Raw genomic sequence first — 17,635 nt, 5'->3', positions numbered from 1 at the left:
TATCTTTTTATTATAAATTTAGTATGAATGACCAATGGAAAAGTCACAATGGAGTACCAAGAACATTTTATCAAAATTTTAGCAGCATTTAAACAGTAATAGATTCCCAACCTCCGCTGGGCACCCCTTGCCCTTTCCCTCCCACCCATGAAACAGTAACCTTCACCCAAATGTGCTTTCCAAAGCCGTGCAGGGGATGTAGCTAGCCATTTCCCCCTGAGCTGCCGTGAAAAAAAATCTCATCCCAAATGCTGGTTACCATGCAACCTCCATCCACGCAGGGCCAGGTTCCTGTCCCCTCCTTGCGGTCAGTAGCACGGCGGGGTGGCTGGCAGGCTGTGGCGTGGGATGGGACCCACTGGGGGGGACCCAGCATCTGCTCGCATCCTCGCCGTGCTCCTCACGCCAGCCCCTGCACCAGTCAGCACTCCCGCAGGCGCCCATACCTTCAACCACAAAACCAGGGCTAAGCCCGTTTCCTACCTGCTGCTGCCCTTTGCTTCTGTACGTGGGGGTGCCGTGCACCCCGCGGTCCCGCTCCTGTACCTGAGAGTGTGTGGTTGTGGCTGGATGGACAGAAAAAGGAGAGACTGACAGTCTGTTCTCCCGCTGGAATTGATAGCAGGGCAACCAGGAGCTGAGACTTGAAGGGGAAAGGTAGAAGGTGAGCAGTGAGATACTTCAAATTCAACCACAAAATGAAGCTGGTCTACTATCAGCTAATGTGGAGAACCGTGGTCTGCCTACTAAGTAACAAGAACTAACTTTTTTGTGTGCTTTTTTTTTTTAAAGTTACATTAAGACGTGAACAGTACTATCCCAGCCTCAATGGCTGCAGCTTGGTGAAAACAACGTTGAATTAGAGGTGGGGAAACACAAGACATGCCCACACATGTAGACAACAACATACTACCGGCAAGCTATTCCCCTGCTTCTTTGGTACTTCCTAAACTTTCTTTTCCAAAATATATAAGGGAAATGCACCATTTAAAAGTTACTGTTTGTAAGTATTTACACAGCCATAACCATCACGCTATGGTACACAAAGATCAATATGACATGAACAAAGTTATCTTATGAAAAGCACTTCTGCACATTTTATTTTGTTCCAGTATCTTAATAGCTTTAAAAAAATTCATGTTATGCAGTCCTGTACCTCGCTTCTTCTTATATCAAATGGACAAGAAACATTTCCTAATCCATACTCTTCTTCAAAAGATTAAAAAATTGCCACCAAAATGATACACTATGTACAAATTTTACTAAATATTAATTTCTAGGCCATTATTTTCACCCCACTGATAATATAACTTAGGTATTGTTACCTACTATATGCATATATATTTCTTTAATATATAAGAAATGGCACCACATCACCTGTCACCAATATGACACATTGTTATGTACAGTAGATAAGAAGTTAGATATGGAAGATGGATCCTTTCTGGGTTTTTTTTTTCCACGGGAACGCTTCTCCCCTCGGTAGTAGCTTGGCCGTTTCCCCTTTTCCCAGCGGAGGAGGCTCTTCAGATGTAAGGCAGGATCCCGTACATCAGCAGGGCCATCACCCCGGCGCTGAACAAGCCAGCCACCGGCACAGTCACAAACCACGCCAGGAAGATGTTGCGGAAAAGGCGCCAGTCAACAGCTTTCTTGGAGCGGATCCAGCCGACGGCCACCACGGAGCCAACCTTGGGAGCGCGGGGAAGAGAGAGGGAGACAAGATATGAGGGGTAGGTCTGAGCGCCCATAACATGGCCATGGCCACACCAATGCCAGTCAGCTGATACCAAGCGATGTTCAGAGATAAAGGAGCCCCTGATGATGACGATGGCTCTGTTCTGGTGGGGTGGCAGGAGGGTGACAATTCCAGAGTGCTTTAACCTTTATTTTTCAATGGTCTCCTGTTTTTCATGGGTGTCGGGGTCAGCCAAAGGAGAATAAATACGTTTGTGGGTTTTTCTCTGCCCTGCTAGCTCCCAGATCAGCCATGAGTGCGACCGAGGCAGCCCTCCCCCTGCCCAGCGCCTGACTCAGTCTGTAGGGGAGAGGGCAAGCGTCCACCAAGTCTGGCCAGACTACGGTCTATATCATGAGAACACTGGGAAAGTTGTTTTTAAGGTTCTGCCAGAGAGTGTGGTATGGGGCAGGTTGGGATAGCTAGTATGGTTCCCGTCCCACCTGCCTGTCCTCTTGCTGGTTTGGGATGTCCTGCCCATTCACCCAGCAGCTGCTGAACCTCTGCAGCTTATAGCCTGGCATACAGAGCTGACTCCAAACAGCACTTACATATTTCAATACTGTGGGCTATAAACAGGACAGCAACGGCAATGTAAGCAGCTGAGCCCACCCTGCAATGGCGACGGTAACTTGGCAGGGGGCAGGCAGACAGTGCAAGGTTAGACCCAGTACAGCTGCTCTACATCAAACTCGTCAGTCTGAGCCCTCCCAGGAAAACCAGCCCTTCTGGACCAGCCAGCCAAGCAAAGCATCCAGAGCTAAAATTCTCCCTGAGGACAAAGACATCAGCCTGATGCTATGGGGCATGCAAACTGCACGGACATCAAGAGGTCTGGCTTCAGGTGGGGAATGGATAAACTACCAAAATATCCTTCAAGGGCACTGCTACCAGGGCAGCTGGGTAGGTCAGTGTTTTTGAAGACAAAACATATTATGGCATAGGCAAAGCTACAACCTTTTCCTCCCTCAAATGTATTTTCAGTTAATAAGCTCATCTATAAACCCAGCATATTATTTTTTAAGAAAGAACTGCACTGAGAAAAATATTTCTGGTGAAAAATTATGCAAAAACTTCAGAAACGCCGTGTTTCCTTTCTGCCCTGGAAGTGGCCCTCTGTGCCGTTAAGAAAAACATGTAAATCAGTGCAAGTCTATTCAAAGCACACGGTAAAGCAGCAAGAAATGTGGAAGGAATATCCTGTTTTGAAGGAAAGGAAACTCCAAGACAACAGCTGGGCTTATGCTCCCTGAAATGCCATCCCTACCTCCTCTTCCCTGCTTGTTTTCTTAATGGGAGTATCAGTCCCTGCCTATAGATTAGAAGATGGGCTGCTCCCCATGTGCGGAGCCAGGAAAATGATAAATGCTGGGAGGACAGGGAAACAGGGAGAGATACGATGGGGTTATTGAAACCGCATCTTTTGTTAATACCTATTTAACTTCTAATTACTGCTTAACATTTCTTTTTGGAGAAAAGAGTTATTTGTGGAAGACTCTAGGGAAATAAGACTCCCAAAAGTGCCTGTGACAGAACAAGGGAAAATAAACTTGATATTCTAGGACTGAAAAGGCCTCGGGTCTAAAGCTTGGTCCAATAAGGAAATCTGTTAGATGATATTTAATCTGAATACCCCTTGAGTAGACAATATGCTATTCTATATTTAGGAGGTGTAAGTGTATTTAGGAGGTGCCCAGCTAAGAGGAACCTCACACTTCTGACCATATCAAAGCGTTAACCCGAGGAAACAGCATTTGGTTTTTCAGCAGCTCAGCTGTTAGGCTCTGCTTTACATTTTGCATGTCCTTAGCATCCGTCTGTCATGCTTGCAACAAGAAGCATTGCTTATTGAGCAAGCCTGCAGTCTACGTACAATAATCTCCGAGTCCTTCCTGAAATTTAAAAGGTATCAGCAATGATGGCATTGGTAATCTGTTTTAAACATTATTTAAGTTTAGTTTATTAATAGTGATTTTGATGGACTAGAGGTTAGAAGAGTAGCTAAAACTTGGGTGTAGGGACACTACACCGTCTGCAGAATTTCAGATGGTATCTACTTCGAGATTGGTTTGAAACCAGTGCAGTTTGCCTTCAGTATGCTCTGCTTAAAGCATTACAGAAATACTTTTGGCTTTCTTGTTCCTTGCAATGGCATAGCATAATAACACACAGAACATGATAATTCCATCATAGCAACACAGACAATATTTTTCAAAATGCCAAAATCATAATAGCGAAATGGAGCTGACAGTATGACCTCAGCAAAGTCGCTTTTGCACAGAAAAAGCATTTAACTCCTGCACTCTAATTTTATCCGTGTGTGAACACATTCAATCTGTTACAGCTGAGAAATGCCTGTCTATTTCTACATCTCATATTTTAGAATAAGTAACAGGCACTACGCGTTAAGATTCAATATGATCATTATCCTACCTGGGCAGCAGAAAGGCAAGGTATGCATTCACACCACACCGGGTTTTCAGTGCTAAATCCCAAGGGAGGTTGAACAGGTGTGGGCAGAGCAGTGTGGCTACCATGTTCAGACTCACAAATTCCTTTGGAGGCTCAAAAGGTCAGGTCTCTCCCTCAGGCCCTCTTGACTTGGAGCCTTTCAGAGGAACTTTCCTCTCCCCTTTGACTCGTGGCAAGGACGAAGGTGCAGTTCAGGCTCTCAACAGGCACCGAGGGTGAAAAAGCTGATGGGCTGTAGATTTAGGACACGCATATTGGGCGGTGGCTACCTCATGTAGACCAAAGCCTCTGATTTAGGACCAAATGCAACTCCTGATCTGAGATGGCTTGACAAATCTTTCTCAGAAGCTAATACTTTTCTTTCTGCTACCAATCTCCAGTTTTCCACATCTGCTCCAAGGCCTGAAAACTGCTGCTCAGAGCTTTCCTTCATACTCGGTCTCCATTTTTCATTATAGTCCGTTGTTTCACATCAAAAAGGTCTCCCTCCACCTAAGGAGTTTCACACTGCTCCTTCTTTGCCATTGGTTTATCTAGTTGCTGCAGATTCCGCTGACTGACACCCCTTTGATAGGGCTCCCACTTCAGCAAATGCTATTTTGCTGTGGAGCAAATGTTGGGGAAAAGAGTAATTCCCACTCCCTGATGTTAAAGACTTAGGACTAGGCTCACCTTGAACCCATTTTCTTTTCAATTTCTAGGGCAAAATAATTTTTCTGCTGATTTTTAAGGCAGCATTTCTGTCTCAATGGCTGATAGCGTTTTCAGAGAGGTATTTTCCCATGGAGTAAATGATACATAATAGTTCTTTTATTCCTTCACTGGGCCCTCAAAGAAAACAAGGAATACATCTGTTACAAGTGTTTGCTTTATCTTGTGTTGATCACTTAGGATCTTTCAACTCAGGATCTTATTTTGCTGAAACACAGAGTCAGTTATAATAATGTGACATCCTGGAACAGTCTAATTCTATTGGGAAGTGGATCTTTCCATTAAGAGTGATCCATCTAATGAGATACAGCAAACTACAGGGAGCAGACACACACTAACCACATTAACTGCTTTTATGGAAGTATTTTTTAAAAAGAATTATTTTGCTCTGCAGTTAGAAAAGACCACGCTTTTAACTGCGTTGAGTCAATGAATACCTCCTAATGCCACCCTCTCATTAGCTTATGGCTTCCAAGACATTTTCTTTTTAAATTCAGTCTATTTGCACCAAAGTGTATTTCCTCTTTTATGATGGTTGACTAGAAGTGCTTCAGGCATGCAACTGGGATAATCAAAGCAGTATTATTCTCCCTGGCAAATTCTTCATCACACATTTGATATACCAGTCAGCTTAAAGGGAGGTGGTTTCAGGCTAGCATTTTTAGAAGTGGATCACATTGTTATTATTTTTCCCCTCCCTGCTCGATTCAGAGGAACCAGAGTTTGACCAACGCCAGGAAATCTGAACAGCCTTCAGAGCAGCTCAGTCTTGGCTGCTTCTCAAAGAGTTCTACAGCAGAAGAAAGAAATGATTTTTCAACAGAGGAAGGCTTTCTGAAGAAATGGTTTTCACTAGAAAAAGGCTGATGGAACCAACTTGGGGCATTTTGCAGGATGTGTGGATTTCATTGACTCTTTCACTGGAAACCAGGTCAATGTCACAGGCAAGGATGCCCGGCTTCTTGCCAGCCTGCCTGCCATGCCATGGAGCAGTTAGCCCCGAAAACCTGTCTGCCTCAGCCCCAGCCTGAGCTGGAAGGGCTTCAAGGTCCCCAGGGTGCAGTAGTGAATCCTACAGGATCTGGCTCTTGCAGGGCTCGTGGTATGTCCCGAAACAGAGGGGCTTTGCTGCTCTGGGGTCTCTGATTTTGGAGGGGCTTCCCCATGCCCTTCCAGAGGGTGAGGGATACTGACAGCTCTGCATGTCCAAGAGCTTGGGAGTCCATGGGAAAGCAAAGGAGAGAAAGATGGGATATTTGACTTGGGAATTTCCTGGGGAACAATTCCGAACTCCCACTATATTATTCCAGAAGTGTAAATGTCCACATGCTCCCTGTTGCCCACGAGCAATATAAATGTCTTCTCACACAGCCTATCATAGGACACAATTAAATTCTGCTCATTACTCAGCTTATATCTATACTTCAAACGAGTCTTTTTTCTTTATAATGCACAAAAGCGAGGACAAGTTGGTTTAAAAGAAGAGAGACATTAAAATATTAGCTTAATGTTGTAGCAGTGTTTTTCATACAGGTGGCTCTAAAATACATGAAACCAGGATCACACAAACTACGAGTCTACATTATTTTAATATGTCTATATTAGTTCAATACGAACACGTAAGGGTGAAAGACATTCCAGACTTTTGTGCAATTACTTATAATGCTGACTTTGCTTAGCCATACAGGCTTTAAAAGCGGTCCTTGTTATTTTGCGATCGCTGTCTGCATGGCGCATCGCATAGTGAAGGCAATCTGCAGCAATCGGTATCTCTCATATTTTGTTATGGTTTGTCCTAGTGATGTGGTTTACTGATGTGATCACTGCAAACTCCAATACCTTGCAATGGGTGGAGCTTATTGGAATACCCACATTTGAGGCTACAAGTACCGTTAGCGCACACATTACTTCAATGCAAAATCCACTGTGAAGAAATAAAAAAAAGACAGATGGAAAACCTGTAGTAAAAGAGTTATATGCAGGAAATCCCATGCCATGCACTTATCAAGAAAGTGAAGTATAAATGATGAATGGTGCGCAGCCTCTGAACAAGGGAGAAATGCTACCCGACCAGGCTCAAATGGCACCGTTGGAGGAAACCAGGTTCTTCCTTGTAATCGTTTGCTTTAAAATTGAGGTCACATTTTTGTAAGTGCTGTTTTTCTTTAACCACAGCTATGGATTTCATGCTGTGTCCAACTGCAGCAACTTTACTGTGACAACTCCAATACATATTTTGGAAGCCTGATTATTTCCCAATGTCGCTGGCACGACTGAGACGTGCTGACGCACCTCCACCTAACTGTCCTCTGTGAGTGGCTGTTTTCCCCTCGCCGTGCCATTATCCGCTGGCTCGAGCAGCACAATTTTAAGATGAATAGTCCAGACTGCCTTGACTGCAGTCGCTGGGCAAAGGCATACCTTGCAGTGTGTAGTACTGACAGGAAGTCCAACATTGGAAGCTACCACAACTGTGAACGCCGAAGCCAACTCAATAGTGAATCCACTGCGGGAAGCATAAGAAAACACTTCACAATCACTCTTTGCATCAGCTCGGACTGATACCGTGCAGCGTGCCAAAGTCTTACCCGTTTCTTCTTTTGACTGCTTTATCTCCAACTGATTTTTGCCATAGAAATAAGTTAAGAGAACAAGGAAGGGCTGAATAATGGGAACGGCACAGGCTAGTCATCTGTAGTAACCCGGCGGCATGGCTCATTGCGTCAGGGACTTTTACTACTCTATGCTGCGGTGAATCATGCCTAATTAGTAATTTGGTTAAGCACCAGCAGAGGTCGAGTATGCCTTAAGGATGAAAATTACTGTAATAAATACATATGGTTTTAACAGTCTGAAGCGCACTGGGAAAGCCACTGTAACATTGCCATTTCTAAATGCACCTTCTGCCACATTAATTAGGTCATCAGCAGAAGACTCTGTTCACATAGACCTCTACACCTCAAACTCATTCAGTATTAGTTTACAGGGTTATGTCTTTTTCTTTCTCTTTCTTTTTCTCATTCTTTCTTTCTCTCCTTCTCCTCATTTTTTTCTTTCAGTTTTTAGAAAGATGGAGAAGTCGAAGCCAGGTTATCATTAAAATCAAAGCACAGCAAATCCAGCAAGCTGCATTACAAATACTGGAGCAGCAATTTCTCAGACAGGTTCACGCACAAAGTTCACACAACTGTAATGACAACTGTGCACCTACCTTGATGGTGTGATTGGAGTGAGGTCTTTACCCATGGTCTGGATAACTCTTCTACCCCAGACCCAGAGACCCACACAGATCCCAACACCTCCATAAAATAGCAGCCAGACAGGAGTTGACGCTTCTTGCATTACACCACCTTGCTCATAGATAAGCCACAGCGCGACGAGGGGACCAATTGCATTGCTGGAGAAACAGAAGAACACCGCCTGAGTTATAAAAATGCAGATAATTGCCTTGAAAGAACTCTTATTTTCTGTGTGATTCTGTGTGATTTTATTTTCTGTGCATTGTGCGTGCAGCGCTGCTCTGACTTGACCCTACAGGCAACACCCTTTCTCACTTGGAAAGGCTGCAGCAGCAGACTCTTACCATGTTGCTTTTTCTGTTGTCACTTCATCACTGGTAGCTACAGGGAATGCTGAAAGGAATTTCGCTTTTACAAATCGTTTCCCAAAATGTCAGAGTTGGTAATACCTCATTATGTCTGTTCTGGGACAAAGCCCAATATTTTCAGTACTGCGCTGAAATTATCTCAAAATTTACCAATTCAAGAGCTCTGCATCTTTAAAATTCAAGTATTAAATTAGCTCTTTTTGTCGAAGAGGGAAATTAATGAACAAAATTACCATCGCAGACAAGAAGACACAAATATAATCTAGTCTGACAACCTGTAATGTTTAGAAATATGATCAGAATGCAGCCAGGAAGGTGACTTAGTCCTCTTCAAACGTGTTGTAGAGCTAGTTGGACTGGATCAGAGAGGATTCCTTGGTGACAGAGAGCTGGCATAAGCCCTTTTTGCTACCCTGCTGCTGCTGCTATCTAGAAAAACGCTGAAAGTCAGCAACACTGAAGTCCCCACTCCTAATGCCTGTCACCCAATACTGGTGGCTGGAGTCTCCAGTGCCTGGAGTGAGACTTCTGACTTTGTTTATTCTAAAAAAGCATCAAGTTGCTAGACATAAAAGTTAGAAGGAAAAACTTGAAATCTGGTATCCAGTTATTTTAGAGGCTTAAATACTAAAAAGCAGATCAGAACTTCGCCATCCCTTTTTTTTGCAGCTTTTTTGATAAACTGAGTAGCTGCTTGCCCTGCTGAGCAGCATTTATCCACAACCAAAGACGCATAAGAAGCGAGGCAGCACTGCACTTATGTCTAAATAATCATGAGAAGAGCAGAGCAAACCTGTCCGATGTCATTCAAAAAGTCTGAAAACGAACAGGAAGCTCCCCTCTTTGTAAACCGATAAGGAGAGCGGGTCACAGCAAGCGCCACGGGCAGGACCGACAGCTATGCTCGCCCTGCAGCCAGGACCGGCTAAATTTAGTTCCTGGTCTCACTCCAAAGCACACAGATGGAGTAAGGGCCAGTTTTAACGTCAAATGTTGTGCAAACCAAGCCACTGTAAATGACAGTTAATAATTTACTTGAATCCCATCTTTACCAGATACGAGGTGCTAGGGGCTGAGCGCTAATCGCCAAGAGATGAGAGTCCTCAACATTGCAAAGCTCGGTGCATCTAAGTAACATGAGACCCTCCTTCTTTCTTCTGGTCCTTGAGAAATTGAGCCCTGAACCCTGAGAAGCAATCCTGGAGCAAAGTAACTGGGAAGGAATTTTCCCTTGTAAACACACACAACAACATTTAAGCTGCAAGGCAAAAAAAAAATACTTAAAAATGCTCTTTGATATAAAAGGGAATGAATAAGTCTTACAGATTTTGAGAAAGATGCTGGAAACAAATTAGGGAGCTAACATGCATAATAAAATCCAGTGGGTTTGAAGACGCCGAGTAGGATGATGAAGAACTAAATACAGTTTACATAAAGAGTGATTTCCACTAGCAAAAATACTTTAAAATTCTGGCCCGATACTGTGCCTGAGCATGCATTTGATTTGTTGAGTTTTTGCATGAGTGAAAGGATGGTATGTGAAAAGTCCTTAGTGCCTAAATGCAAGAATTATTTTACCTTCAAGGAAGAAGAGATTCTTGATCGAAGTATTTGTAATATTTTTAAGTTGACCTGCAACTTCTTTGCCAGTGTTTTCAGGTGTGGATTAAATTACTTGCACATTTAAATGCCTTGTTGTGCACAGAAAAAGAAAAGTAATTCACTGTACCTTCAACTGATGGATGCAGAAGGATGGATAAAGGCAACAAAAACATTGATCAGATCAATAAAGGGAAAACTGATCATCCCTTCTTATAGTGCTGTATGACATGGGGACAGCCTCCCTGTTGAAAATAACAGGTACATTTGGAGTGAGCCCAGGCACCGATTCCTGACTGTTCTGAAGAGATTATGAATGGATATTTGTCAGTCCTAATGTAAATGGGAAGATAGAAAAGGCTTCAAAAACTACAGCAGAAAACTATGCTCTTTGGTACCAAAATCCAGTTTTAATTATTTGTAAATGCTACACCTCTGTGAATCAACTAAGCTTAATCCTCGAAGAAAAGGTTATTTTCTTATTTGTGGCAACGGAAGGCAAGCCAAAACTCTGCTGACTTATGCTCAGCCTCGGAGCATCCAAGTGGCTGATGCTGCCCAACAGATCAAAAGAGATGACACTGATGCCCACAGAGGCAGCGCTTCTGATGCCTTCCCTGTAGGAGAAGAAAGCAGAGGAGCACTGGATCCATGTATGCTTGGAAAGGCAAGAAGGTAATTCACTGCATTTTCATTTGTGAGTATCTGCACCATTGGTTATCTATATCAGAGAGACATTTCTCCTCTCCCTGTAAATCATGTTCAATGTGACTTAAACATTCAGCTCCTAGGGACAACGGCATTTCCCAGCCTGAACACCTGCAAGTGGCTACCAACAGCCAGCAAACCGGCAGTGGTGCACAGCCGGTGGCTCTAATGTACCACTGTCATGGCTCTTCGGAGGGCTCCTTCGGCTTCTGGATTTGTTCGGTAGGTCCAGTCCCAGGGGCTTGTAGTATCAACGCTTCCTATGCCAATGGAGAACAGCTCTAGAAGAAGCCATTAGGCCTGTCCCACCACAAAAATGCCAAAAGCTCACAATGAACGCACCTGACCCATGAACTGCAAAGACTAGGATACTTGGTACTGCATACATCAATCAGCTTTGAGACATTACCACGAGCATGTGCAATCAACCATCCTTGGGACTAGGAAGAGTTCATTGGTAGAAGACAACCAGTCCCAACAGGAGAGTTAAGAGAGAAACAACACATCAAAAAAAAGGTGGTGTTAGATAAGAGACTTTGCTTTGAGACCTTCTGCGGTTAACAGATGTCTCCTACAGCTGAGTGACTAAGCAGATGAACCACGAAGACGCTGACTAGACTGCGATGTGGCTTTCACAATATTTCCTGCCGATTCTATCTCATTTGACTCAAGACATGACTAGCAGGAAAGCAGACCTCAAATCTTCCATGCATTTGGCTAAAACTCATTTCACAAGTCTATTTTCAAGAAGTGATTTTCTCTTACTCTCCCACACAGCTCTTTTACTTGCCTTAACTAACTCTCCTTTGTGCTGGAGCTCCAAGTCTTATTCGTGGTAGTTTAGAGGGAGAAGAAAAAAGCCTGAGATGGTCACCCAGGGGCTCTGAACCCCTATCCACATCTATCTATATGTAAAACAGCCATTAGGTTCTTATGCAACTGAAGTGCTTTCAAGGATGTTACTGTATTATTTAGCTATTGGGTTTAAAAGACAAGATAAGCTACTCCTGTTGTGGTATTACTTTAGTTTTGTACACCTAATATGCATGTTTCCACTGGGCACAAGAGGATGGCCATTACGCCTTAATTTTAGGATGAATTTATAAACCGTTATGGCTTAAGAAGCCTAACTCCTGAATCTATCTGTCATGAACTGTATTCTCCATGTCCAGTATTTTTCACCATCTCTGCTGGGCTCTGCCAGCCCCAGTTACTCGCAGGGCACAGGACCTTGCAGCAGGGGCGGTGCGTAGGGGCTGTTTGCCTTCCCCAGAGGCACGATACAGGATAAAATGCCATCTACAGTAATGCTTGTACTTGCAGACACGTGTCACGGCAGTTCAGCGAAGTGCTGCTGAGTGTTTCTGAAGTGCTGCCTGACCCTCATGATGATTTTGCTAGTGCTCTCAACTAACGTGAATTGGCACAACTTCTCTTTTTCTGCTTGCTTGTGCCAGTTGAGAATCTGCCCTGCACCATTTATAAAGCTGTTGTAAAAGATAGCATTTGACAGTGAATCTGGACTATAAATAGAGTTGGCTTCTCCTCTCCCCTGTGAGACAGATAGTATTACTGACAAAAAAACCCCCCACATTCAGCTATCATGAGACAGGCTTAGAAATTACAGTTTCCCATGCACGCACACACACACGAGTAGAGATTTTTAGGTACCTTTGGGTCACAAGTCCAGGCCCTTCTCTGGAGGAACAAGGAATACAACCTTTTTTTTTTTTTTTCCCCAGTAAAAATTAAGGATTTTTTTCAGTAATGGAAGGATGACATCAGCTGAATGCTCTATTGCCAAATCCCATCAAACTTGTCATAATATTTTATGAACTAGCAACATTGTTGTTACCTTGCTACTTCTTATTTAAGAGGAGTAGTGAGTTGCTCAAAAAGAAAATCTAATTGTATTTAAATGCTACGCTCTGAATAAGCTTTGTGTTATAATCCATGATCTACAGACTACTTGATGACCACGCTTTGCTTCTCTGCTACCTGAAAGAGCAAACTGTGTTTTAGCCACTTTTTCTAGTTGAGTGAAAGAAGCTTGACACATACATTATCATGGATCAAAACTGAATGAGGAGCAAAATAAATGTCTGAGAAATCTATATTAGCCTTCCAATATTAGAAATATAATTACAAAATCCTCTGTCATTTGACTGTTTCCCAAACCCAGCTTTCACAAACGAACTTTGCACTGAGAAAGTCGGTGGGATGATATTTCTGAATATGCTGCAGTTACGCCTGAAGACATCACCCAGTTGAGTAAGGGAGCAAGGAAGATATGCCTGTATGTACCAACAGGAAAAAAATATGTCCTAATCTCCAGAGATCTTGGATTATTAAGAGACACTTACCCTAGTTCCAATAATCGGACAGTTTTGAAACTGTGTGTATACCATAGCACAATAGAAGTGTGTCACAGCTGTGCCCTGTGCAGTGCAAGCTTTGGGTGTGTTAATGAGTCAGGAAGGCTACGTATTTCCTCCTGCAGCTCATCGCTGCATACTGTAAATGCTGGCCCTGAAGTCCCAACTCCCGGGACCCTGGAGGGCTGGGTCCATCCTCCCTCTTGCCCACCAGCATCAGCCTTCCCCCAGCAAGCCCAGTCACGGGCCCTGCTCACAGCAGGATGGGGAGGATTCCTGCACCCACTGGAGCCCCCTGTTTTCTTGCTGCTCTTCTCTGGCTTGCCTGCGTGGCACAACAAAGATGCCGTGTACCTGCACAATTAAGGACACAAGAGAAGATTCACATCTATTCAGGGCTGCACTTTTAGGACAGACTGCTGTTAAAAAGGAAAGAAATCAGATTTCAGGCTCTTCTCAGTAATCGTAATGGACAGATTAGCTTCCTAAATATTCTAAGCGATCTTGACTGCAGCTCTCAGGGAGGAAATAAGAAATACTCATTTTGTAATCCAACCTTATTATAGCTCCTTTAGACTCCTTATTTAGCCAGAAGACTGAATCCCACTAAGCTCTCTGTGTGCAGTGAGATACTGGCAATGTTCTAGCCACTCCCTCCTTTAATCCCATTGCATTTACTTTAGGAAGAGGGGAAAAGGTGAGTCCCACTGCTGTTTGTGTGCTCTGACCTAAAACTCCAGTGGTCTGTAAGGATGTGAAAGGAGAAGTTTCCTCTCCCTGTATTTCGGGCAAGCAGGTGTTTCCTAGTTTCACTTGCACTGCTTTGCTTAACAATGAATTCCCTATCTGGCAGCAGTTCAGTTTCCCTAAAAACACTGAGAGAATGTGTAGAAATATAGAAAGAATACTAAACATTTTTACTATAGCTCTGGAATAGTTTTAAATCCTGTCTTCAGTAATGTAGCCTTTATCGTTTGGATAATAAGAGAGCCATTCTTTGTCAAGCTTGTTCCATAAATCTATATGGCATTACCTGCAGACTAACACAAATGAACCCTTTTTCCTATAATATCTAAGTATGAATAGGCAAGGGTAGCCTTGAAGTCCTCCATGTGAAATTTAATTACAGCAGCCACACTCAAACAATTTATGCAGCAGGAACTCAGGAAAACTGAGATCCCCCGCACAACTGTGAAATATCTGCAAGCAGGTTTCTCCTACCTACAGCACGTACCAGCTAAACCTCGGTACCGCCTGCACCTTGGTGTGCACAGACACGGGCAGGCGGCACAGTCTGCGGTCACGCTGTTCAGCTGGAGCATCATGCCTCCTGCCACCGTTACGATAATAAACCACCTTCCTCCATGGCTGGAATCCATGAGCCCAGGGTAGATGCCTGCTCACACAGGCCAGGGCACGTGGCTCCTTCCATCATCCCCGGGGTTTCTCCTGTGACAGCAGAAATGATGGCCTGAGGCAGATAGTGGGGGATAGGCAGGGACAGAAGAGGCTACCCATTCACAGGAGGAGGAATCTGTACAAAAAAAGACTAAACACATGCAGAGACAGGTGTGTAGGAGCACAAGGCTCAGGCTTTTTTTCACAGGATAAATGGCATATTTTAATCAGCAAACCTCATGTCGACCTACAGCATCTTTCTGTGGGTCATCCTGCTTTGGTTGCAAGAATTCAAGGAATAACAAGCTCCAGAGGTTGCTTGAGTCAACAAAAGCATCTTCCCATTTGCTTGGATGGGCTGCAGGGCTGACGCACCGTTTGGTCTCAGCAGCAAAGCAGCCATGGTTGTGCTGAGCACAGGAGGTAGCTATGGGGTTAGCAGTCCTCTCCAGCCATTTCCAAAACAACCTGCCCAACTGCCCTCATTTTTAGGAACTAGTTAATTCAGACATGCTTCCAGACTTTGAAACACAGCATGAACCCTACAGCTTCAGCGACTCTCCTGCTACCTGCATTTTTACAGGCAGGCTGCTGCAGCTGCAGCACTGAGCTCCGATCATCACGATTCCTGCTGAACCAACCTATATTTACAGAAAATAAGCTCAGTCCAACTCAACCATAGGTGCATATAATCCCTGCTGGTCAAAGCCCAGCCTCCCAGCCTCTCTGGAAAGCTGGCTCTGAACAATCATTTAGGAAGCTGGCAGTTCTCCTTGTGTCACGCTCCTGGCCCAGGTCTTTTTTTCCATCCTGCCCTTTTTATTCTCCTGTTGCCCTTGCAATGACGTGCTCCCTTTGTGCTCGGGTGCTGAGGCAGTGGGACCTGCTCATTTGGCGCTGCTAATTAAGTTCAACAACAACTTTTTTTTTTCAGCAGTTCTGTCCCAACACATTTAGTCGGGATTTTAAATTCTTTAGATTTCATTCAGCCCATGTGCATGATGGTGTCACAAGGCTTTCGGCCCGGCTCAGTTAGTCTGAGCCCTGGAAGGGCTCCAGCATCCTTGACACAGCGCGTGCAAGCTCTGCAGCAGGGGGCAGGAGGGGATGGTCTGAACAAAACAGTCACCCAAATAGGGAGTTACCATGACTCCCTGTTTCTTTTAGCACACAACTGCCCCAGCCAGGATCCCTGCTGATGTCAGCCTAAACACGAGCCCTGACTGCTACAAACATCAGCTCCTACAGCAAAGATGGCTGGTATCGTTATGATGCTAAAAAGCATCATCTTGGAAGAAACTGGAGTCTAGCTACCCGTATGAGTTAGTTCTGCAGTCAAAGGCAAAATACTGATTTAACTGTTCCAGGTCCAGGGGAAAAGCCTGGACAATGAAACAAGGGAGATCTCCATATGACTTTTTGCCCACTAAAGTGCTATCCAAACTATACGGGGCACTTCTGCTCCATAAAGTGTTTCTGAGCTGCATCATGGTTCAGTCCATACCACGTGCCTCATGCTTAAATATGCTCTAAAACAGGTCAATCATTTAATTACCTACAGCTTTTAATTTTTATATTAGCTTTTCATTTTTCTCTCTTCGCTCATCTTATCTGCTCCTGTCCCTTCAAGGAATACCAGCAAACAGCCTCAAGGAAAATAAATAGAAAACACGGGACCAGAATGAGTTCCAGGATGGGGAAGGAAAATGTAGGAGACTAGTCCAAAGAAAAAGATGCAGACAATGGAGGTGCTTCCCTAAGTATGTAAGTGAGGAGCTTAAAACCAAATGCAGAGGAAAGTGGGATTTTAACAACAGGAGTCAAGGCTGAGAAGAGAAACAGAGAAGGAGCTTGACAACAGCACCTAAAATGAGCAGAAGGAAAGTGAATGAAGGAGGGAGATGAAAAGACAGCAGCCTTCAGTAGAAGATGGATTGCCAAGGCTTGCTTTCTTACAGAAATGTGGACAGAAAGCCGTGCTACTAGCTAGGTTCTACTGCGTTATTTTTAAAACAACACACTGCCTTTCGAGCTCTGCAGATCTTTATGCAACATGCGGAAGAGCCAAGAGCCCAGTAAGAAGTCTTCTGCTCTGCTAACAAAGACTGGCAAAATCTCTCTGCTACATAATCCACAGGATAGATATTGCATTCCTAGAGTGTTTTATCTACTCAACCTTTCTGGCATACAAAGGGGTCTTTAATTTTTATTGCTTAGCTGGAACTCAGTACAACTGCAAGGATGGGTTCCTATCCAATCCTACACCTATGACCATCTTCCTGCATTTCTACCAGCTTTGACAAAACAAAGCTAATTTGTTCTTTAGTTTTGCAATTACATGAATTCAGCTTAAGAAGAGATTTTGGAATAAACAGCATTTAATAAAAATACATGCTTGCTGGCAAATTTGGTAGAATTACTGACAGAAGTAGAGATCTGCAAAACACTAAAAAATATGAATTTCCAGGAAAGGATATTGCCAAGGCAACAAGCCAGCCCAAATGCAGAATTCTGGAGGAATTAGGCTGTAAGATGCAACAACGCATACTGCACAGAGTCTAAACTTTGTCTTTCATTCTGTCCAGCTCCTGTCAACACAAAATTTGATTTCTGAACTGACTGCATCCTTACAGATCACTTCTAACAAACTCTACTACCCTTGCCTCCTACAGAAAAGGCAAGTGATGCTTGCATAAACATGTGAGTCCTTGAGGGGTATATATAGACATCACCTACAGGGAATAAAGGAGCAGGGGTACCTACTGTGATAGGCTGTGAACTTTCTGCAATAGTATTTCCAAGGGTATGTTACAAGAAATATCAGCGGTGTTTGTCCTTTTTCCTGTGTTCCCCTCAGCACCTGCTGCTGGCCGATTGCAGAGCATGGGTACCAGCCTCCATGGGTCTTTGCTCTTGCCCAGTGTGCTCAGAGCAGAGATCCTGATCAACAAAGACCATCCAAGAGGAAAGTGAGTTGCACCGCTGCCTTCTGATCCAGAGGATGAGGGGACCCTGGACTCCTTCCTG

General features: G+C 44.0%; 1 protein-coding gene across 4 annotated transcripts in view; it reads right to left on the bottom strand.

Moving 5' to 3' along the window:
- Positions 1 to 209: 209 nt before the first annotated feature.
- Positions 210 to 17,635, bottom strand: part of SLC20A2 (solute carrier family 20 member 2) — a 58,397-nt gene continuing 40,971 nt past the window's right edge. Inside the window, exons 9-12 of one of the 4 annotated variants that reach the window (XR_012830997.1) lie at positions 8,133 to 8,318; positions 7,343 to 7,427; positions 547 to 1,691; positions 429 to 446 (exon numbers count right to left, since the gene is read on the bottom strand). Coding sequence is in view for 3 of the 4 variants with exons in the window: in XM_075708795.1 (XP_075564910.1) it covers positions 1,527 to 1,691; positions 7,343 to 7,427; positions 8,133 to 8,318 (436 nt within the window). In the remaining variant the exon portion in view is untranslated. Of the gene's footprint in view, positions 1,692 to 6,499; positions 6,846 to 7,342; positions 7,428 to 8,132; positions 8,319 to 17,635 lie in introns of those variants that run through there. The other 3 variants (XM_075708795.1, XM_075708796.1, XM_075708798.1) reach the window with 3 other exon arrangements.

This window comes from Pelecanus crispus, chromosome 4, assembly GCF_030463565.1.
Source record: "Pelecanus crispus isolate bPelCri1 chromosome 4, bPelCri1.pri, whole genome shotgun sequence".
Taxonomy (NCBI): Eukaryota; Metazoa; Chordata; class Aves; order Pelecaniformes; family Pelecanidae; genus Pelecanus; species Pelecanus crispus.
The sequence above is the reverse complement of the archived record's forward strand: the minus strand, read 5'-3'. Positions and strand labels throughout refer to the sequence as shown.